Source organism: Corvus hawaiiensis, chromosome 1 (assembly GCF_020740725.1).
Source record: "Corvus hawaiiensis isolate bCorHaw1 chromosome 1, bCorHaw1.pri.cur, whole genome shotgun sequence".
NCBI classification, from domain to species: domain Eukaryota; kingdom Metazoa; phylum Chordata; class Aves; order Passeriformes; family Corvidae; genus Corvus; species Corvus hawaiiensis.
In genome coordinates, this window is record NC_063213.1 from 6484649 (window position 1) to 6504607 (window position 19959).

The 19959-nt window shown below is 39.7% G+C and overlaps 1 protein-coding gene across 8 annotated transcripts in view; it reads right to left on the reverse strand.

Moving 5' to 3' along the window:
- KMT2C (lysine methyltransferase 2C) overlaps positions 1-19959 on the reverse strand; it is a 192231-nt gene that overhangs the window by 27861 nt on the left and 144411 nt on the right. For 7 of the 8 annotated variants that reach the window (XM_048322121.1, XM_048322413.1, XM_048322666.1 and 4 more), the window contains 12 exons: positions 18480-18610; positions 16694-16880; positions 11319-11423; positions 10916-10963; positions 9623-9760; positions 9407-9439; positions 9204-9323; positions 6990-7128; positions 6518-6732; positions 6329-6402; positions 3518-3700; positions 1027-2892 (listed from right to left, as the gene is read on the reverse strand). In XM_048322121.1, coding sequence (XP_048178078.1) covers positions 1027-2892; positions 3518-3700; positions 6329-6402; positions 6518-6732; positions 6990-7128; positions 9204-9323; positions 9407-9439; positions 9623-9760; positions 10916-10963; positions 11319-11423; positions 16694-16880; positions 18480-18610 — 3239 coding nt within the window. The remainder of the gene's footprint in view (positions 1-1026; positions 2893-3517; positions 3701-6328; positions 6403-6517; positions 6733-6989; positions 7129-9203; positions 9324-9406; positions 9440-9622; positions 9761-10915; positions 10964-11318; positions 11424-16693; positions 16881-18479; positions 18611-19959) is intronic. The other variant, XM_048322267.1, reaches the window with a different exon arrangement.

Here is a 19959-nt window from a genome sequence, read left to right on the forward strand (position 1 = left end):
AATCATTATGCTTCACACTGCAATTGACATCTTTTGAAGTGTTACACTCTGATAGGTTAAGCCTTTTGGAGGAAAGAAATCCTTCAGGTGTTACAGAAAAATATTATAAACAACCATAATCACCTCAGAAATGACAAGGGGGGTCAAATGGTGCAAGGTGCTGGTAACACAACCTAAGATCCAGACCTCGTGTTAAAATGTATGGTGTGATCCCATTCTACCAATTAACATGGCAGCAACTCTCTTTCCCTTCTTCTATTCCAGTAATGCAGGCCCTTTCACCACAGGAGAAGTGCATTCTGAGGGACAAAGGTGACCAGAGGTCCACTGAAGAAAATTCAGCAAGAGGTTTATGCCACAGCTGCAGAATTTACTCTAACCCTGTATGATAAATACCACCAATTTTCCATTAAGTTCACTTCCCATCCCTCCTTCCAAACAAAAGATTGAGCAGCTGTCCACAAGCTGAATGTAATTCTACCTCTCAGCAAGAGCTGTTTGCTAAACATTCACAGACAGAAACCTGGAGTGAATGTGCCTCAAGAAGAGCACTGACCAAGGGAAGGATTCAGCTCAAAACATTGGCCAACTGCAAAATCAGACGTGTGGTCTGAGATCTTTGCCTGTACTCCCTTCTCCAGCCAGTGAACAAGTCACTGACATCAGCTCCACACCTCATTTGTTACAGAATAGAACTAACTGTCCTTTTAAAATGGTTTTTTCCCCTCAGACTGTAGCTAAAAGCACTATTACAGACCAACCATCTACATCTTCCGTGGCTTCAAGTATAGACTTTTGCTTCTTTTCTTGGATCTTGTCCAAATTCCTTAAAAATTACTGATGTTTCTATATTCTGTATATTGCGGTTCTATCCAGGAGGACCAAACTAACATACTAAGTAAATTAAGGTAATTATCTTACATGTAGTTATGTTTAATGGCAAGAAACTTCAAGTATTAACAAGAATGGGGGAAATTCTTCTACTTATAGTATTTTAATACAATCAGAATTGAACATTATTCTCACCTGTCTTAACTTCTCAGTATCTCCTTGAGACATATTCATGGTATTCTGTGTATCTGTTACTCCCGTGGTGGGTGCTGGGCCAGGAACTTGGGAAACTTTGGGAAACTGTTGTCCTTGAGAAGTCATCGGAGAATTTCCGGATGCACTGAAGGTGCCCTCAGATCCAGGCCGTGGCTGTTCGGCAGCATCGTGGACCAGCTGACCAGTTCCAAAAGATTCTGGCTGAGGTCTTGGAGTCATTGGTGGTTGATCATATGGGTCACGTGCTGGAGTAGCTGCACCATGGCTAAATGAATCCGTTATTGCAGGTCCTGCAGACCTGGCAGTTTGAGAACATGGATCTGATGGCCTGACAAAAGTGCCCTGCAACCTGCTCTGTGGTGTCTGCAGGAAAGGATCTCTATTTGGTATTAGTCCTGGCCTTGTCATGGCAGGTCTGTTAAAACTCTCAGGAATCCCTGGCCTTGGGGTTGCTGGCTGCTGAGAGTAAGGATCACTGAGAACTGGCCGTGGTGTTCCAGGAGGTTGGGCATATGGATCAGAATGTCTCTGATTTGCTGAGGACTGAGCAAACAGATCTGCAGGCTGAGCGGGTCTTGGTGTAGGTGGCTGCTGCATATATGGATCCACTGTGCTGGGACGAGGAGTTCCTGGGGGCTGGGCATAAGGATCAGCAACTGGCAGAGGAGTACCTGGAGGCTGGGAGTAAGGGTCCTGAGAAGCTGGCCTTGAAATGGGCCCAGACTGAGGGAAAGAATCACCCTGCTGCCGCACTATCCGCGGCGGATGGGCAAAAGGCTCCTTTATTGCGGGGTGGGGAGTGAGGGGAGGCTGGCTGTAGGGATCATTGGCCTGGTTATGGGAAAAGTTATCCACCGGCCTCGGTGTCAGAGGGGGCCTTTCATAGGGATCAACAGCAACGCGCCGTGGCGTGGCCGGCATGGATGAGTAAGGATCTTGTGGGGACTGAGGAGGGCGCAGAGGAGTTTTGAAAGGTCCAGGGCTCCCATCAACAGGAGCAGGAGTCGGAGTCAATGGAGGCCGTGCATAGGCATCAGCAGAGGTTACTCTCTGTCTCTGAAACGTGTCAGTCCTAGGAGCTGGCTTAGTAAATGGATCACTGCTTCCAGCAGCTAAAGGTACCTTCCCTGACTGCTCCATAACTATGGGTGACCGTGGGACTCCCAATGGTTTGGAGAACTGCTCTGATGGCATGACAGGCCTGGGTGTGTCTGGTGGCTTTGCATAGGGATCGCTGCTACCTGGAGATGAAGAACATGAGTCCCTGACTGGCGAAGGCCTGCTTCCCGACGGCTCCCGAGATATGGATGACTGTGCTGCACAGGAATCTAATGGGGCAATGGTGTTCCTCCTAACAAAGTTCTGGTTAATGGGTGCTGGTCTGGGTGTTCCCACCATTTTAGCATATGGATCCATTGGAGAAGGAGGCCTTGTGTTTGTGGAACCTGGAGAAAACATCTGTTGTGATGATGTCTGAGGAGTCTGAGACTGAGACAGTGAATCGTGTACTGGGATTCGGGTGGGAGTGGGAGGTGGGGCTTGCGGTTTTAGGAACACATCATCTGAGGACGCTGATGTAGGCGTAGCAGGGAGCTGCTGCTTTGTGAACAGATCCTTATGGAATGTCTGTTGTGCAGGAGACATATTTCCATTGCCAGTCTGCGGCGTTAAGGGGCTCTGGATCCCACTGCTGGGTGTGTCTGAGCCAGACTGGTTCAGGAGCTGCTGTGAACTGAACTGCTGCTGCTGCTGTTGCTGCTGCTGTTGCTGCTGCTCATTTTTCACTTGTTCCAGCTTCTGTGTGGCTTCTATTTTGGCCTGCTGCTTACTTTTTTGCCGCATTTGCTGTTTTAAGATTATGAGGGAAAACATTACATTTCTTCTAAGTTTAGGGTATACAAAATCTTTCTAATGACTGAATCTATAATTAAAACTTTAGGACACAACCAATATCAATTACAAACAAATGCAGATTTTAAATGCAATGGGAGCAGAGAGTCCAGCCATTTGTAAAGTTCAATTACCTTGGTAAATGCATCTTGCTTGCCTGGGAATAAGAATTTCCCAGGTTGCCTAAAGAGCATCACTGCTTTCCAACCTTATACTCTGGAGACAAAGGTTACTGACATGCAGCACTGGTGTAGGCTCTGAGAGACACTCAGCCCCATGGGAGGCAGCAGTCTGCAGGACAAGGTTACTGCAATACAGGATATGTAATAAAAACCTACTGCACTAGCCAGCCATGCAGAGAAAGAACAACCTATTTCTATAATACATGGGATTTAAGAGTCAAAATCTATTTTTTTTACAAGCAGCTTGTCTTCTGCTAACATCTATTTTCTTCCCAAGCAGAATGGCTGACTTTATACTCTTCTACAAAGAAAGATTCAAATTGATTTTATTACATCATATTCCGACAACACAATAAAAAGAAGGAAGAAAATAACAAAACGCCCTAAGTGCTACACACCTGTCTGAATTTCCATTCCTGCTCATGTTCCGATTCCCTCTGTTTTAATGGATCTTTAAAGAGGTCGGAGTCGATGCGTGAGCTGGAATCAATGCTATCCTGTTGCTGCTGCCTTTTCATGGAGTCATTTGACATCTGTACTTTATTGATGCGCAAAGCAGTTCTATTATCTCTGGCTTTTTGCTGGAAAAAGAGAAAAAATGCAGTTAGCCTTATTTTCTTCTACTGAGTGTGCACACTGCACACTGTTATTCCTACAAAATCTATCACCAAATTATTTGTACAGCCTGTTTTAATCACACACATCCTTGTGGAAATGACATTATGCACCTCAAAAATAATTCCAAACAGAAAATACTTCACCTCTATAGAAATTCTGTGTTTAACATATATGGAAGGAACTAAGAGGTTACTAGCAATTACTAAATTAGTAAACCTATTAGCAAAGCTTTTCTATACAGGAGAGTGTCTGTTCCAGGCACTGTGCTGTGCCAAGAAATCATTAATCCCACCAGTTTACCTTTCAAATCACATATTGGTGTGGTCTACAATGTGAAGACTGAGCACAGCACATGATGTTTGGATCAATAAAGGCCCCTAATATGGAGAACATCAACGACAAGAAAAATACAGTCTAGTCCATTAAATGACCTCTAAAGATCTGAGTCTGTTAACAGTTAACAGTATAAACATAGGACATGGGCTTATGGATCAGGAAAAACTGTACAGAGACACAGCAATTCCTCTTCAATGAGGCATTTTACAGCCATAGTGACACTTTAAAGTATCTAATGGAAGTTTCAAAGAGCCTGTTTTACCACCAATCTAGGATGTGATTTCTTTTCTGAACCAAACCCCCACATCCTCTTTTTCACAAATTTATTTGCAGCTGTCAAGTAGGAGTTGACTAGAGGAAAAGGCTTTAATACTTCCCCCCCCAGCAATGAAACAGTGACATGGATGAGAGCACCCATGTCACAGCAGCAGAAAAATCACTGTCATTTTCCCCTGTAAGTGATAGGACTGTGCATGCTAAGCAGAAAGCCTATAGTAAAAAAATTACTAACACTCCTCTGCATTTCATTTCAGCCTTTACTCAACGCCTCAGAGTGCAAGTCCCTCAGGAGAGGCACCACAGCAGCTTCTTGTGTGCACAATGCCAGGAACTCCAGCAGGAGCTGCATGGCAGGAGCACAAGAACTGTTCTGAGATGAATTAACCACATCTTGCTTTAATAATAATTACATTATTATGATTAGTATCAGTGTAAAAACTGGTGTGCAGGAGCCTGCACTCTCCTCCTGAACATATGGGAAATAATTTTTGCTGCTGACTTTTGGATACCCATCACAAGGATAGGACCGCATTTTTTAAGAACAATGAAAAATAAAGCAATCAGTAGTAGAAATAATTGTGAAGTGGTAAATGCCACCCATTTAAGTGGGTATTATCTTCTAAATAACTACAAAGAAGGAATCACCAAGATTAACTATGGCACAGGCAAGATGACATAAAGCTCCAAAGGTGCTAAAATTGCAACACTGAATAAAAAGCAGAATAACGATGATGCCTCAGTGATACAAAGAAGAAACGAGAGAATTATTCTTTCAAGTGGAAAGGGTTTCAGGAAGATCAAGAACTCCACTTCTCACACTTAGTTTGGGATATGATTTATACTCTTAAAAGTTGTCAGAGATAAGGGGAATTTTTAAATTTGGACAGCAGGAGATGAGGGCAGTACTACTAAATTCTGAGTCATCAACATGCAGAGGAATCAAGTTCGATTACTGGTGGGACTATTTGAAAAAAAGGGCAGGTAAGGGAAGGCTAAGAGACCAAAAACTGCAAAATCCACAGAGAGCTGTGAAGTGAGAATGATCATCCAATCGCTGCTATGAAGAAACAAAGACAAGAACCAGGAGAGAATGGAGGTGTGCCAGGAAGTTAAAGAAAAGAACATCTGCCAACAATGGTAGGGAAGGTCCAAAAGAATCAATAATATCGGTTCTGAGATTTGGATGTACACAAGCTTCAACAGAGACGTCCACAAAGCGTAAGGGTCACCCCATTTGAATGGCAGAAGTTCTGCAGGATGGAATCAATGACCATGTAACTCCACACAGCTGCTACAAATATCTGTGTTCACTTGACTCAGATGTGAAGAAGGTGAATTATTTTGGAGAGAGAAATGGAGTCTTTCATGCTCCCCACAAAATGCAAGATATGAGAAGAGTTTCCATCACCAAGCAATACAAGAGAGTAAGCAGAGAAGGGGAACACTAAAGCAGGAACACAAGGAGTAGAAGTAAACAAGGAAAGCAGGGATGCGAGCACTGACACCTCTGGAATTGTTAGTTCAATGGCTGAAAGACTTCAGCAACTCTAATGGGGAAAAAAGAAGAGTCCAGTGAGAGGGGATGATGAAAGGGAGAGGAATCTCATGATCAGTTGCTACTATCCTTCTGAATAAACCAGTGAGATTCTGTGTAGAAAGAGACAGAGCCAAGAAGACTTGAGACATGAATCAAATGCAGCTAAGAGGCAGTGGAAGCCACAGATCTTCTCATCACAGCTGATGTCTTTAGGTTGCACAGTACTAATCGAGTTTATTCCAAGAATGACAAACAAAGAATGCAGGTAGAAGTATTCAGATTCAGAGGTCAAATTACAAAGGTACTCTTGGAGTAAGGGAGCTTCCACTAAATCTACAACTTGTGTTATTAAAAACAAAAAAACCCAAAACAACATAATCTTATAAATGAAATATATGTTTGCTGGAAGTATGCAAATGCAGGTGGGAATTTTTCTTACCACATAGGGAGCCCTCTCCTGAGAGCTTGCTTTCCTCCATAGTTTAGCAATCTGCTTCACTCTTGTAGCCCAGTCTGCAACCAAAAAATGTGTCAATACACAAGGCTACAATTAGTCTATTTTAGATACTTCCAATCAAGATGCATCGATTACTGCAAAATTACCAACGTGATTCAGTAAATCACTCACCTGGAAATTCTTCCTTCAGGTTAGGGAAGTTGATATTTGTATACAGAACAGGTGCTACAGTTGCCGTTTCACCCAGAGCTTCTTCTTTCTCCCACTTCAGGGTGCTTCTTTGAGCATTGGACATGGTATCGCCTTCACCTTCCAGGGGTGGAGCAGCTGGTGCCCATGAGCTGTTGGGATCACTCACCATTGGACTGAATGCTGGATTCTTATCCCTGACAGAGGAGAAAAGGGGGTTGTTTTATAGATTGTATCAAAAAAACAAAACAAACCCTCAATTAGCAGTACTTATTCTGTTTGCTGTATCAGTAGTGAACATGCTGCAAGAATATACAAGGTTTTGAGGTGGCTTTCAAGAACTAATATAATATCACAGTATTAGTAACCAACAACACTGCCCAGTGTTTTTGTTACTCGTACTTTATTTTAATGCTGAATACAATAAACATCTTTTATTCCCATCTGGACTTACCTGGCATCACTGTATGGCTGCTGGGTAATGGGAGAGAAGGTGCCCAGCCCACCTCCAGCAGCCAGGGCCGTGTGAGGGAGATGAGGGTTGGGGCCAATCAGACCATTCATGAGGGGCACTCTTGGAAACGCATTCTCCCCTGGAAGTAAGAAGTTTAAATTACTGTTTTAAAGGGTGACTGCTTCTGCAGAGGTGGAACCTTTCACTGAGAAAACAGTGCCTACTCTAATGAAAAACTAATTGCTTCAAAATTTTACAGTGCTGACTTTACATTTTTGGGAAAGATTTTACATCAGTTTTAAATCATTCCCTATAAGCTTAAAGGATTCTTTTCTACTGTATCACATCCCTACACATATTTTTTTTTTCTCATCTAAAAATAAAACTTTTTTCAAAAATGGATTTCCAAAAACTTTGCAGCAGCCCATGCCACACTACTGCACTTTATATTGAGGTAATACACTTAAAAGCTAATGGTCTTCATATTTGTTACACCCAGATCCAAGCAGCAAGCCATGGAGAAGGTGGTTTTCAGTCCTTGCAGGATTATCATTAGCCACCTGAATTAAACATCTCCTCTTCTGAGACTCCTGAGCATTGTACCAAAGTAAGCCTCATTATCTACTAACTCCCTAATTTGTAGCCAATGAAACAGATAACTCTACTCAAATGAGCATTAGCATTTTCTAATTAAATGTCCAGTCTAGCAGCACAAAGGCAGAAAATGTTATTTATTTGATTACAGTATTACAAATGTGGCACAGGCGGATTCATTCCAGCAGATGGTATTTGCAGATGTTACTACACAGAATTAACTCTGGCCTTTAGATCCCATCACTTAAGTGGATTGTAACTGTTGCCCCAGTACTTCCTTAAAAGCACAGAAGTAGCTCAGGAATCAGATGCATCTGCAGGATGACACTGTATCATTCTCCCATTTTAGAAGACTCTTTCTGATCTGAAGGTTATATAAGCTATGCAGCAACTGCAGTTGTAAGCAACACAAAATATAAGAGAACGCACTTTATTATAGCTGGTAAACACAGTAACTGTGAAGCCCTGGCAAACAAACAGAATGGAGAGTCAGGCCTCTGGTTTGCACTGTGTGATCACATCTTGATGAGAAGAGAGCAATAATTTTATTTGAAATTGCTGAAACTTGATGCAAGCTGCCCCATTACTGAAGGATTTATCTCACAGAAACATGTGGATCATTCCACTGTAATAGAACCACATTGTAAATCTAAAACTTTGTCATCATGGCAGTTCCCACAGGGAGGAGCTGAACAATCTTACAGAGCTCAAATACTGGAGTTATCTCCAAGTACTCAAGTAACTGGGAAACAGACACTGGTACCTATATTACCTTTTGCTTTAAATCAACCCATTAGTTACTTTAAACACTGTCCTTTCTAAGAGTTTTTTAAGTCCTTCATTTTTATGAAAATTGATCCAACTAGGAAACAAATCACTTTTCCTCTTATGGTTAATTCACTGGTCAAATCAATTTGCATAGTACTTCTTGTAGTACCACTATAAAGGAATGGGCACTCTTTACATGAGCTCAGGGAAAACCCACTGGAGGTGATGTCTGATGAGAAAAGGAGCACATTCAATTATACTCACACATGCTGCTTAAAAAAATAGCTCTACTGGTAGCAACAATAAATAAAATCAATCTGTCCCTTGCCTTCAATATAAGAAAGAATATGCTCTATCAAGTCATGATAATTTTAGTAGTAATGAAGAAAAATAAAGTATAATTTCCAAGATAAATTTTAAATTAAGTTAACCTCCTCCCTATTAGGACTAGCTAATATATTAAACTGCATTCTTACAGAAATTAAGACTCAGTAAATCAGTGTTACACAGACTCTTGCCTTACCCTTGAGGAGTTACTCAAAAGTAATTAAGGAGTGAAGTCAGGAGAGAACACATGTTTTATCACAGACTAATTTTCAAACCATCAAAGTGTCAGCTAAAATAAAAGCATCGATATGTCAGAAAAATCTCAAATAACTGTCCTTTCTATTAGCAATATTTACATGCATGTTAATCACATACTCCCTTCAGAACAGGTTTAGAACAGTATTTCACAAATTAACAATGGCAGATTCCACAATTTTCACAGCGTAAGGTGTGTCCTACTTCCACATCAGCATCTAAAAGGTGCACAACTCTCCTGCTGCTCACAAAAGCACCAGAGGAACATACCTTGGCTGTGCAAAGACATGAGCTGTGGTGGGGGAGGAGGCTGTGGTAGAGGAGCTGGCTGTGTGGCTGCTGGACTCAACACAGCTGTGAACAAATCTTCAACATCCTTTCCTCCCAGCTCTGAAAAAAAAAACTCTGCATGAGTTGCTGGCATTGCTTGTGAACTGTGTTCCATAAAAGACAAGGAGAATCAGAACACGTACCTGGGATTTTGTACAGTTTGCCAAGAATAGCACCTGGACAAAGTAAAGGCAACAAAGGTTAAGGAATCATCAGAGGAAGCAATAAAAGTAATTGTGCAACCAAGTCCAAACAGGTCTGTTACAATATAGAGATGTGACAGTTGTGGGGAAGAAGAAAGAAAATATCATTTCTATTGAAGTTCTCTAGAAGGCCAAAATTAAGGACAAAAAAATTACCATCTGTGACCATTTTGTCTAGTTCTGGACTGAGGATTCCATCCAACTGCTCTTCACTCAGTGGCCGTGAGCTCTGGTTGACGTTGGGCTGAGGCAGAGAAGAAGGATCATCAGAGATGGGGCCAATATCCAATCCAGCTGGAGGAAGAAAGAACAGTAAGTCAGACATAAATAGAAAACTTTATTAGTATTGAAAAAAGAGCATAAACCCTGTTTTGTTCCCCAAGAACTGAGCTGTCAACTAAACCAGGAGTTTCTATTATTTGAAAGGCAAGGCAAAACAAAACATTGGTTAGAAAACGTAAAAAAACCTTCCCACTCTTTACCTCCAGTTTATTGTATTGTTTGAGGAATGTTAATCAAATATAATGCAACAGGAAGAATGGGAAGTAAGACTACTGAGTTCAGGTTCAGCATGGTTTTGAATGTATAGGTTTCAGTATAGAGTTCCACTTTAACAGTTTTTCACACTTTGAAAAGAATCACGCCAGCAGTAAACATGGTTCATCCTCGTGTACCTTAAGGTTCACGTCAAATGTTCTTCACTTGAGGTATTACAAAAAATATCTACTGAAATGCTGTGTAGCCAATATAAAAAAAGCTATAAAAGTTTCTATTTCAAAAACAAATCCTGACTAGTATGGGTTACATCAAAGTGATTTGTTGGCACTAAGAAAACATAATTCACTACATAAATTTCCTAACATCCCTTACAAGTCAATAAATCTCTCAAATGAGAAAAATCTGGGAAAAAAGAACTATATCCCACAGCATTTAAAATATATTTCTGTAATAGATACCAAAACTCCCTGAATTTAAAAATAATGAAATATGCCATTCTACTTATTCTCAACCTTTTATATAGAGTGATGAACCATTATCCAGTGAAAACAAAAGGATTGATGCTGACTGCTTTAATCATGCTTTAGTATACTCACATTGGTAAAAATGCTGTTCATTTACATAATATACCACTATGATAAAAACTACATACTACTACAGGAAATAATATTTACAGTGGCAGCAAGAAAATGCATGGGTTTGTATCATGGAACACAAAAAACTAAGGAAGGTTTTCAAAAGCTGTAAGCAAAACTCGATGCAGGACTCTTAAAGGCAGAGTGAAGAGTTTAGAGGTTGTGTTAGACTCAAACACCACAGAGTGGAAAATGAAACATGAATCAGTGACACAGCAAAGGAGAAGTAGTTTCTACACATGCAGTTCTTTCAGCTAAAACCACTAGGAAAGAGGGCTACTGCTAACCATGGATCATCCATTGTTTAGATTCTTACCAAATGGGGAGGGTGAGTTCTCAACCTGGAAAGTGCATAAATCAAGACCTACAGGACCCAAACCAGATAAAATGGATGATTACAACACGAAAACAAAAAAAAGAAAAGAAAAAGCTGCATGCTGAAAAAAGCTACGCAGGTATGAGAGACAACGGCAGCTACATTTTATCCTCTCTTAAGCAGCAAAGCAAAGAGCCAAGTAAAAACAAAATGCTGACAAGGTTGGGCATTTTTATGGTAGAATAAACCAAGATTGTTCCAAACCAAGGTATTATTAAGATATGAAAATTGTATCTGAAACGACCTAGAGCATGACCTACAGATACAGTACAACAAATATTTCTATAATAAAGAGGAAAAAAAAAGGAAAGAATTACTGGAGAGACTCTATGGACATACACACCTGAATGATCTCCAGACTTTACCAAATCATCAGAAAGTATTCCAAGAATATCATCGTCAGTATTTAAGACCTCAGAAAGATCAGCTAAAGGATCATCGGTGCTGCCTGCAGAAGATGCAATAAATAAAATCAACATTTCTACATCACTCTGGCGATGCTCTTGAGCTGCAAATCCAAACACTGATGTACCAGGCTCTAAGGGCCTCCTAGAGTGGGTTAAGCTGCAAGTGTTCCTAGGGTCAGAGACTCTGCTGACCAGCATCCCCTCCCTGCCAGGACTGAGCCATCTGCACGTGCTTACGTTGTTAGTGGTTTTAGAAGTGATAATGTAATCATATAATGTGAAACAAAGACTGGATGATTTCAGAGGAAAAATAATCCCAAAATCTACTCTGAACCTGCAGCCTCTACAACACAAAGGCCCATGAATGTATAAGTCAACAAATGCTTTTTATATAGGGCACAGCCCACTGTGTTCTACACATCTAAAAAAAGTGTTTTTTTTAAAAAAAAGGTAGATCAGTTCTTTTACCACCACTCTCCTTCTTAATACAGAAGTGACTAGTTACCACACCCTGATAGGGAAGTGAAATCTAAGCGTAAAAAGCAAGAGACAATAAATGGAAATTGCAGATGATACTTTTAAGATCAGAAGAAAACCTGAAGGCGTGAGAATGGCCAGAGGTAGAAATGTCATGGTTTTTTGCCATCTAGGAAAAACTGGCCTGGTCTAGCAATAAATTCTTTAATATTAAATAACAAATTCTGGATACTATTATCTTCTTGACCTCCAATTCATTAGAGAGGAATTATTCCAAATGGCCCATCTGGTTTTATTAACTAGTTGTTTTGGACTATTACAGATGTGCAACATTTGCAAAAAATGTTTGACAAACAAATAAAAGCTGAGAAAAATATTTTTCAGTAAAACTGCAGACTGTCATGACTACATGAGCAAACACTGCCAGACCAATGAAATATGATGAGATCGCAAATATAAATTAAAGAGAAAAAAGGAGTTAATACAAATCATAAAATATACAACGTGGAAAACAAACACATAGCCAGGTTGAAGAAGACCAGAAAGCCAAAGAACACACACATCTCACACATACACAGATATATTTCCCATTGTTTCAAGCCAACTACCCCAGGAGAATACACAGCTTTATTCAGACCCTGGTGCCAAGGATTTACTTCTATCATGAGGCTACTTCCCAAGCTGCTAAGTTTAACAACGAATTACAAGCTCCTTCTGCTGATTTTCAGAGACAAACCTTTTCCCTTCTTCCATTACCAAGTCAAAATGAAAATTACTTTTCTTCACTTGACTATTTTTATTCTTCACTTTTACTTTTGTAATGCAGACAAGGTGAAACCACTCTAATTAAATCAGGTTTTATATTTGCCACTCAACAAGATGGATTAATATGCCAATGCAGACCAGTCCATTTAAACGTATGTACAAAATACAGCTCCTATTGATACCAGCAAAACTATCTAAAAGTGCCTCAAAACCACAGCACTTCGCAGGCATAGTTATTTTGTGTACCTGACAAAAAGTACTGTTAAATGTAAGGCTCTCAACAGAACGTAGTTGTTGGGGTTTGGTGGGTTGTTTTTTGGGGGGATTTTGAAGTTTGTTTTGGGTTTTTCAGATACTTGTTTCCCTTCTGGCAATTTGGTCTAATTATGCAAGTAACACCAGGCACCACAAGGTGATGTAATTACTTGAGCAGGCTGAAAGATTGATTTTAGCCCTTCACTTTCCTGAATTCCTGCTTGAAGGCAGGTAAGTATCAGGGAAAAAAAAGCCCATGAAGGAAGCACTGGGACTGTATTAGCAGCCTTTAATTCTTCTCTAGTATTTTATGTTACCAGCGCTTTCCTCCATAGCCCTTGTGCTCAGGAACAGTCCCTAAAACTTCAGCTTCTAATTTGAACATAAATATATTGTGTAAGTAGCTGGGAAGAGCTCAGGTGAAAAGATGTAACATTTAAAGATGAAACGTTTACCACCTGTAGCTACAAACTGGCCATGAATAAATTCAGGCTTCAAATTAGAGGGTCTCTAACTATGAAGGCAATCAGATTCCACAGTGGCCTTCAGATGAGATACACTGGAAAAACCATCCTGCTTTCAAAATGGAGTTTGTTAAGACTATAAAAAAAGACTTGAGTGCTGGTGATAGAAGAGGGATGGAGTCTATAACCCATAAAATTCACAGAAGACATCTAATCTAAAGCAAGTTTTTACTTTTTTTCTTCTCTTTTTTTCCTTATTTTAATTCTATGTGTATTAAATATTATCTTGGAAACAACGGAATCACTTGAGTCAGCTGCTTCAGATCACAATCAATAGCTGGTTGACATCTGCTGCCAAACAAATAGCTCAATACTGCTCATTAATTTGACTCTTTTCAGAATGGAGATGAAAGCCAAGACAAAGCAAAAAGGAAAATAATTTGCTTATAATGCTGGATCTCTAAGAGTACAGTTCTAATGCTATCTTGTGATCCTGATCCCTCAAATGCAGTTACTTTTGTTTATTTATGAAATTCTAAAATCATAAAAATGCTTCTCCCAAGGGTTGCAGCCATCCCAAGATGTTTAATCACACAGTAACGTTTCTGGCTATAAAATGTCCCAGCAGCACCTGAATCAGTTGCAGAGACTCAGAAAACTCCTATCTTTTTGTCTAGGAACAATTTCTTTAGCATTCTCTGGAGACCCCACTTGAACAGATGACTTTTGCAGCACTTCCAGTAAAAAATACAATGAATTTAAGCTATTTCAAACTAAAGGAAAGGTCACATTGCCAGAGCCTTCACAAACACACCTCATCAAGTGGCCTCTTTTCCATCAGGGACACACAGGTCAGGAAACTCAAGAGAGAGGCAGACAGTCCTCAGAATGCAAGAGATCCAAATCAACAGCTTCAACTTCACCCATGAACAGACAGGGAGACTCATGAGCAAAACTCTGCACTGTGCTCCAGCACTTGGAAGTGATTTTAAGGGTTGCTGCCATTCAGAACAGAGTGCATAGAGTGCCAGGTGTTATAAAAACACAGGAAAGGTGACTTTTCTAACTGAAAATAAAACCAGCAACCGGACAAAAATCAGGGCTGGGAGCCTAAAGCTCACTTCAGTCACATTCTCTAGAAATTAATAGTAAAAACACGATTCCCAAACCCCTCTTCTGTCCAGCTCTGCCAATCCTCATCACTACTGCAATTTTAGCTAGTGAAAGGTTCAGCTACTCTTAACCAAGGTGTGAGAACAAATAAATCACAGAACATGACCCTGAAATGCACTGTCAGTTCAGGAGCAGCCTGAACACTTTGCTGCCCTCCCCAGCAGTGCTACACACCTGCTGGAAAGCAGAGCATAGTCACTTCTTTAGATGCTTGAGAGCTCTCTGGAAGATAAACATATCTAACCCTTAATCCTGGGATTACACAAGTGGAGTTTACAAGAGAAAAATATTTTCTTTGTGGAAAAGACCTGTGCAATTAAGGAAGGACTCTCATGGGAGTCAGAAATCCTTGTGGGAAGTAGTACCGTAGGAAAGCAGCACAGTTGGTGACAACAAAGTCCTGCAGGCCCCCAGTGCAGGGAACAAACAATTCATGTTGTTCCTGCTTCACAGCCAGGTCTGTATAGGAGTGATGAAAACATCACAGGTGCCCTGGGACACTGGTCTCATCTGCAGCTCCTCTGTAACTCCAGCCAGAAGGGAGCTCAGCAATCAGCCAGTGAACCACGGCTCCTCACACAGGGGGACGCTATTGTGGACATAACTGTGTCCCACAAAGTCAAAGAGTTAAGAATTGCACTGGAACTGATCAATACCGGCAGATGACTTCACCCACTGGTGCTCCAAGTACAACAAACAGCTTCCATCTGGACACAATTTTGGCTGGAAGTCTGAACAGTTGCAAGACAATTGTGGAGAACATTCCTATGGCCAGAAAGCACGGTCCTTTGAGTGTCTCACATGTCAAATGGGGAAGATAGGTTATCCACTAAAGCCATTGCTAGTGATTTATTTATTAATAGCCACCTCTTTATTACTTATTTCTGAATAAAAAGAAGAAGAAATTACAAAGTTTTACAACTCCGCTTTTTTATGAAGAACTTCCAAACTTTGGAAAAATAGATCATTAAATTAACATCAACTTCATGAATTTCTGAAGCCCTGTACTATCATAGCACATGAACACATTAGTGACTTCAATCTTGCAGTTGGATAGGCCAGCAAAGACCTCTGAAGTTGAATTTCTCTAGCTTCAAAAGAAAGCCACAGTGGAAAAATGTCATAGTGAGCTTATCTTCTTGTAATGCTGGAACTAAAGAAATACAGACCATGAAACACTCCTCTCCAGCAGCTTCCCCTTCAGGGGAACTTTTGCATTGTCTATTACTCACGACTTCAACTGTAGACGAATCAATGTTTAATTATAATGTAGCCTTTTGCTTTTCACTTAGCAGATTTTCATTGAATAGCAAGCACAAGTAAGTGACCTTTCTTCAAATGACTCTCTGGATAGTGGAAACTGTGATAAGTGTGTGCAAACAGTTTCAGATGGAAAAACTTTGGGCATCAGCTGAAACACAAGCCATAAATTACCTAATATGCACACGAAATAATAGCAGTTTTTAAAAATAAAGACACCTCTAGCCAACAGCATATACTACAAGACACAGAGAAAAAATAATCTGGAGGAGACAGTAAGGCTTTAATTGCTCTTTTGTGTGAGGCTGCTCTTTCAGCAGCACTTTACAACCCTCTGGCTATTTGCAAAACTCTCAGCAGAACCTTCAGTAAGGTTTTGCAATAGCAGAAGCAAACGATTGCCTAGGGGCTACAAACTGTACCTGGAAAGGGCACTCATGTTCAGAAAGGACATGGTGAAACAAAAATTCCGAGGAGACTGGCAACCTAAAATCATCTAAAACAGTAAAGAAAAGAAAAGCTGGACGATATTCATCCAACTAGTATTCAATAGACTACTAAAAATGTCTTTTAATGAGAGTAACTGTGTTTTCATCTATAATGAACTGTATGCTTGTTCTTACACAGAACTAATTTTCATGAATTTTATAGCCATGGATGTTATAGTCAAGATGTTGCAGATTTGCTTTTAGTGCCACTTGTTGTGTTATCCACTGCTTTCTGAAACAGCTGGAGCCCTTGAGCTGAATCTCACTAAATATCAGTGTTAGTTAACCTCACAAGGACAGTTCACATACAGAATGCTGAAAAATACATCAGATAAACAGTGGGGGAAAAGTGGAAGAGAGAGTGGAAAAGCCCCAGTTATAACAATAAAAACAAGCTACTGAATTATCACTAACTTTAGGTTTGTATACCTTGAGGTCCCAGTTTTGCCTGAGCTGGAGTGGAGGTGGAGCTAAGAAGAGGGTCAGATGAAGGATCCAAGAAATTGGTGGCCAAGTTTGTTTTACATGAAAGTGGAAGTGACTCTTCAGGTAAATTATCCAGGCTCATCTTGTTCTGTCTACTGGTATCCAGTAAGTCTTTCCCAAAGAAAGCTTCCTGCAAAGGAGACATAATAATTCAATGTAGGAAGAACACTGTATTGGCTGAAAAATTTGGGTAAATGACAAAGTTAAAATTAAAAGCCAAGGATTAACAGTAAGATAAAAACACAGTCTCAGTCTCACAAGCATTCCAGTATGGCAATATCTCTTCCAGGCTATGAGGAGTGGCTACAATTTACCTGAGGAAGCTACAAACCAAAGTTTTAGGATTAAATTCATGCCTTAGATTACAAAGAAAAACTTTAATCTTCTTACACGTATGTGGCACAGACAGTGTACCAATGTGGTGTTATTATCTATCACACTTTGTTTATTATTTAAAATATTTCTCCTTGCACAAAAAGGACAGCTGAAGAAGGGGGACATTACTGGGCAACTTGATCAACAACTGTGGTTCAATTTTGGGAATGACCATACACAGCATTTCACAAAATTATCCTCATGTCTAAATGCAGTAACAAAACACCTGGAGATGTTTAACTTACATTATAAAAGTGGCTTTTAAAATATTATGTAACAGCTATCACTCACTTAAGCCTGAATGCTCAGTAATTTGACAACAACCTATCAAATTTTCAAGTCAACTTTTATTCATTATGTAACAACCTTTCTGTTTCCATGTTGTCTTTAAAATCTTGATTTAGGATACAGTTTTAAAAATAAATCTAAAAATAGATTTTTCGGAAACAATTACTGTAATAACAACAAAAAATCTAAGAAATGTTGTATGTTTTACAGGAGTAAAACATGCATTAAAAATATTTATCCTTATTAATCCAAAGGAAATGTTGTTTAAGTATTTTCTTTCCAAGTCACTTCTCCACTTATGAAATACAAGTTATTTGTTCAAGAGAAAATATTCTGCCACTCTGTTAATTCTTTGCTTCCAATTCCAATACAGTTCATGCCAAGAAGTTTGATGAACATCTACATGATAATGAAAGTTTTCATGAAGAAGGTGGCCGAAAAGAAAAAGTCAAATAATATCCTCAGTGAGATACATATATATAAACTAGTCAGTTTATAACCTGATTAATGGAAGGGAAGTTGCTCAATCACCATTAATATCCTGGTTATTATCCACAACTGCTGCTTCCTACCTGCTAAGGACACCATGAAATTAATGGGAGGGAAGAGCAGACATTATTGTGGTAGGGAGATGAAGGGCATATAAACCCATAAACTGTAGGAGAACAAGTTTCCCCTATCAAATCATGTTCTATAATCCTCCAAAAGCAAAATGAGAAGTTGAGGAAGCTGCATGATCAGGCTAAGATGTCCTTTAGGGCTAAATCTGGAAACATCGTACGTCAGTTCAGAGAGCAAAGAAACGATTCTTCTGCCCATTTCATCTCTCAGAACAAGCACAGATCCAAATACATTGAGAAGGAACACCAGAATCCTGGAGATTTACCATAATATACAAATTTCTATGCAAGCCCATGAATGTTCTTTACAGAAAACACATTTCATATGAATGATCAATTTGGAATCAGAATAGACACATTAATGGTTTAAATGAACCATGAAACAACACATGAAGATCAGGCTTTTAAAAGGATTTACAACACAAGAAGTAGATCACCAGCTTTACCTGCAAGTAGGCGGGAAAGGTTTCTTCAAGTTTATTTTTCTTTTTCCTGTAACGCTTTTTTATTTTCTCAGTACTTTCGGAAGCTGGGACAGACTCCTCAACCGGAGTGTCTGGCAGCTGTTCTGTCCAACCTACAAAGGAACATTTGGGCATAAATGAATAAAACACGCAGTATTTTGCTCTAAAGATAGAATGGCAGCACATCTGGCTACCTCTGGGTGCATGGGTTACTGCACATCACTCCAGATGCATTCCAAAGGTGGCTTTCATGCAGCTGTGAGCTGCCCTGACCAGCCAGGCTCTGGCAACAGGAAATGCGAGATGTGACACCAGGCACATCGCTGTTGTACCTCCCAGCTACACACAGACCTTTAACTTCTGTATCTCCAAGTGACCTAAGAATTCTCTAATTTGAATTTGACAGATGTTATAGGTTCCATTCAACCAGATATCTGAAAAGACAGTATCACTGAAGAGGTATCTCCAGTGTCATCAGTGTTGAGTTACACATTAACCACCTTTCATTTCATACGCTATTTTTTCTCAAATTAAAAGTAAAAAACTTATTTTTTTTTTAATCTAAGGAAGAACTATCATATAAACAATGAACAGCCTAGAAAAAGAAATCTATAAAGAAGCCCTTCAAAAAAATTACACATTTATTCAGCTGTCATATTTCAGAGTGGCACTGATTTTTCTAATAAACACAAAAGCACACAGTGCTCATCAATCATTCAGTATTTTATTACAACAGGGCAAGAAAAACACTGCAAGTAATGCAGAACTTTTCAAGTCCTGCTACTTCTGTCTTGCCAAAGCAAATTACATGAAGTTAAGGACTCTGGCAAGTGATTTAAGAAACGGTATTATCATAGTAATAGAATCAGCTCTGCTTTGTACTGCAGTGATCTCCTGCAGCATATCCACAGGACCATGAGTGGAATGAGGTTTACCAACACTGTGACCTCTACACGGTCTAAGAGGAAGATTTTACAGAGAAAATTAATGGATGTGACAAGGGTGCAAAAAATCTTGGTAAAGCTGACAAGTACTGGCCACTGAGAAGAAGGCTCTCAGCAAGCTATGATGATTTAAAACATACAATGATTTTCTAATTTGTATTTTTCTCAAATAGCAATTGTGCCTGAACAGACAAAAAAGAAGCTCCAACTTCCAACTGAAGAATACTTGCTTAAGAATACTGCTTTTTAACAATATGCATTGTAGTGTTACCCAGAATGGGGAATTAGCTTTTTAGCCCATTTAAAAAAATTTTTTACTTAAAGGAGCAGACCTCTATGGAAATGAAAAGATCTAACATAAGGTTTTCAGCACTACCTGAAATAAGGCAGTATGCTACACTGAAGTAATACTTAAAAAGCAGAAACTACAGCTGTAACACTGATATTAAAGAGAAAGCAAGCACCATACATAAACTGGGGCCTTAGCTAGAATATCTGGTTGCAATGATAAAAAAGCA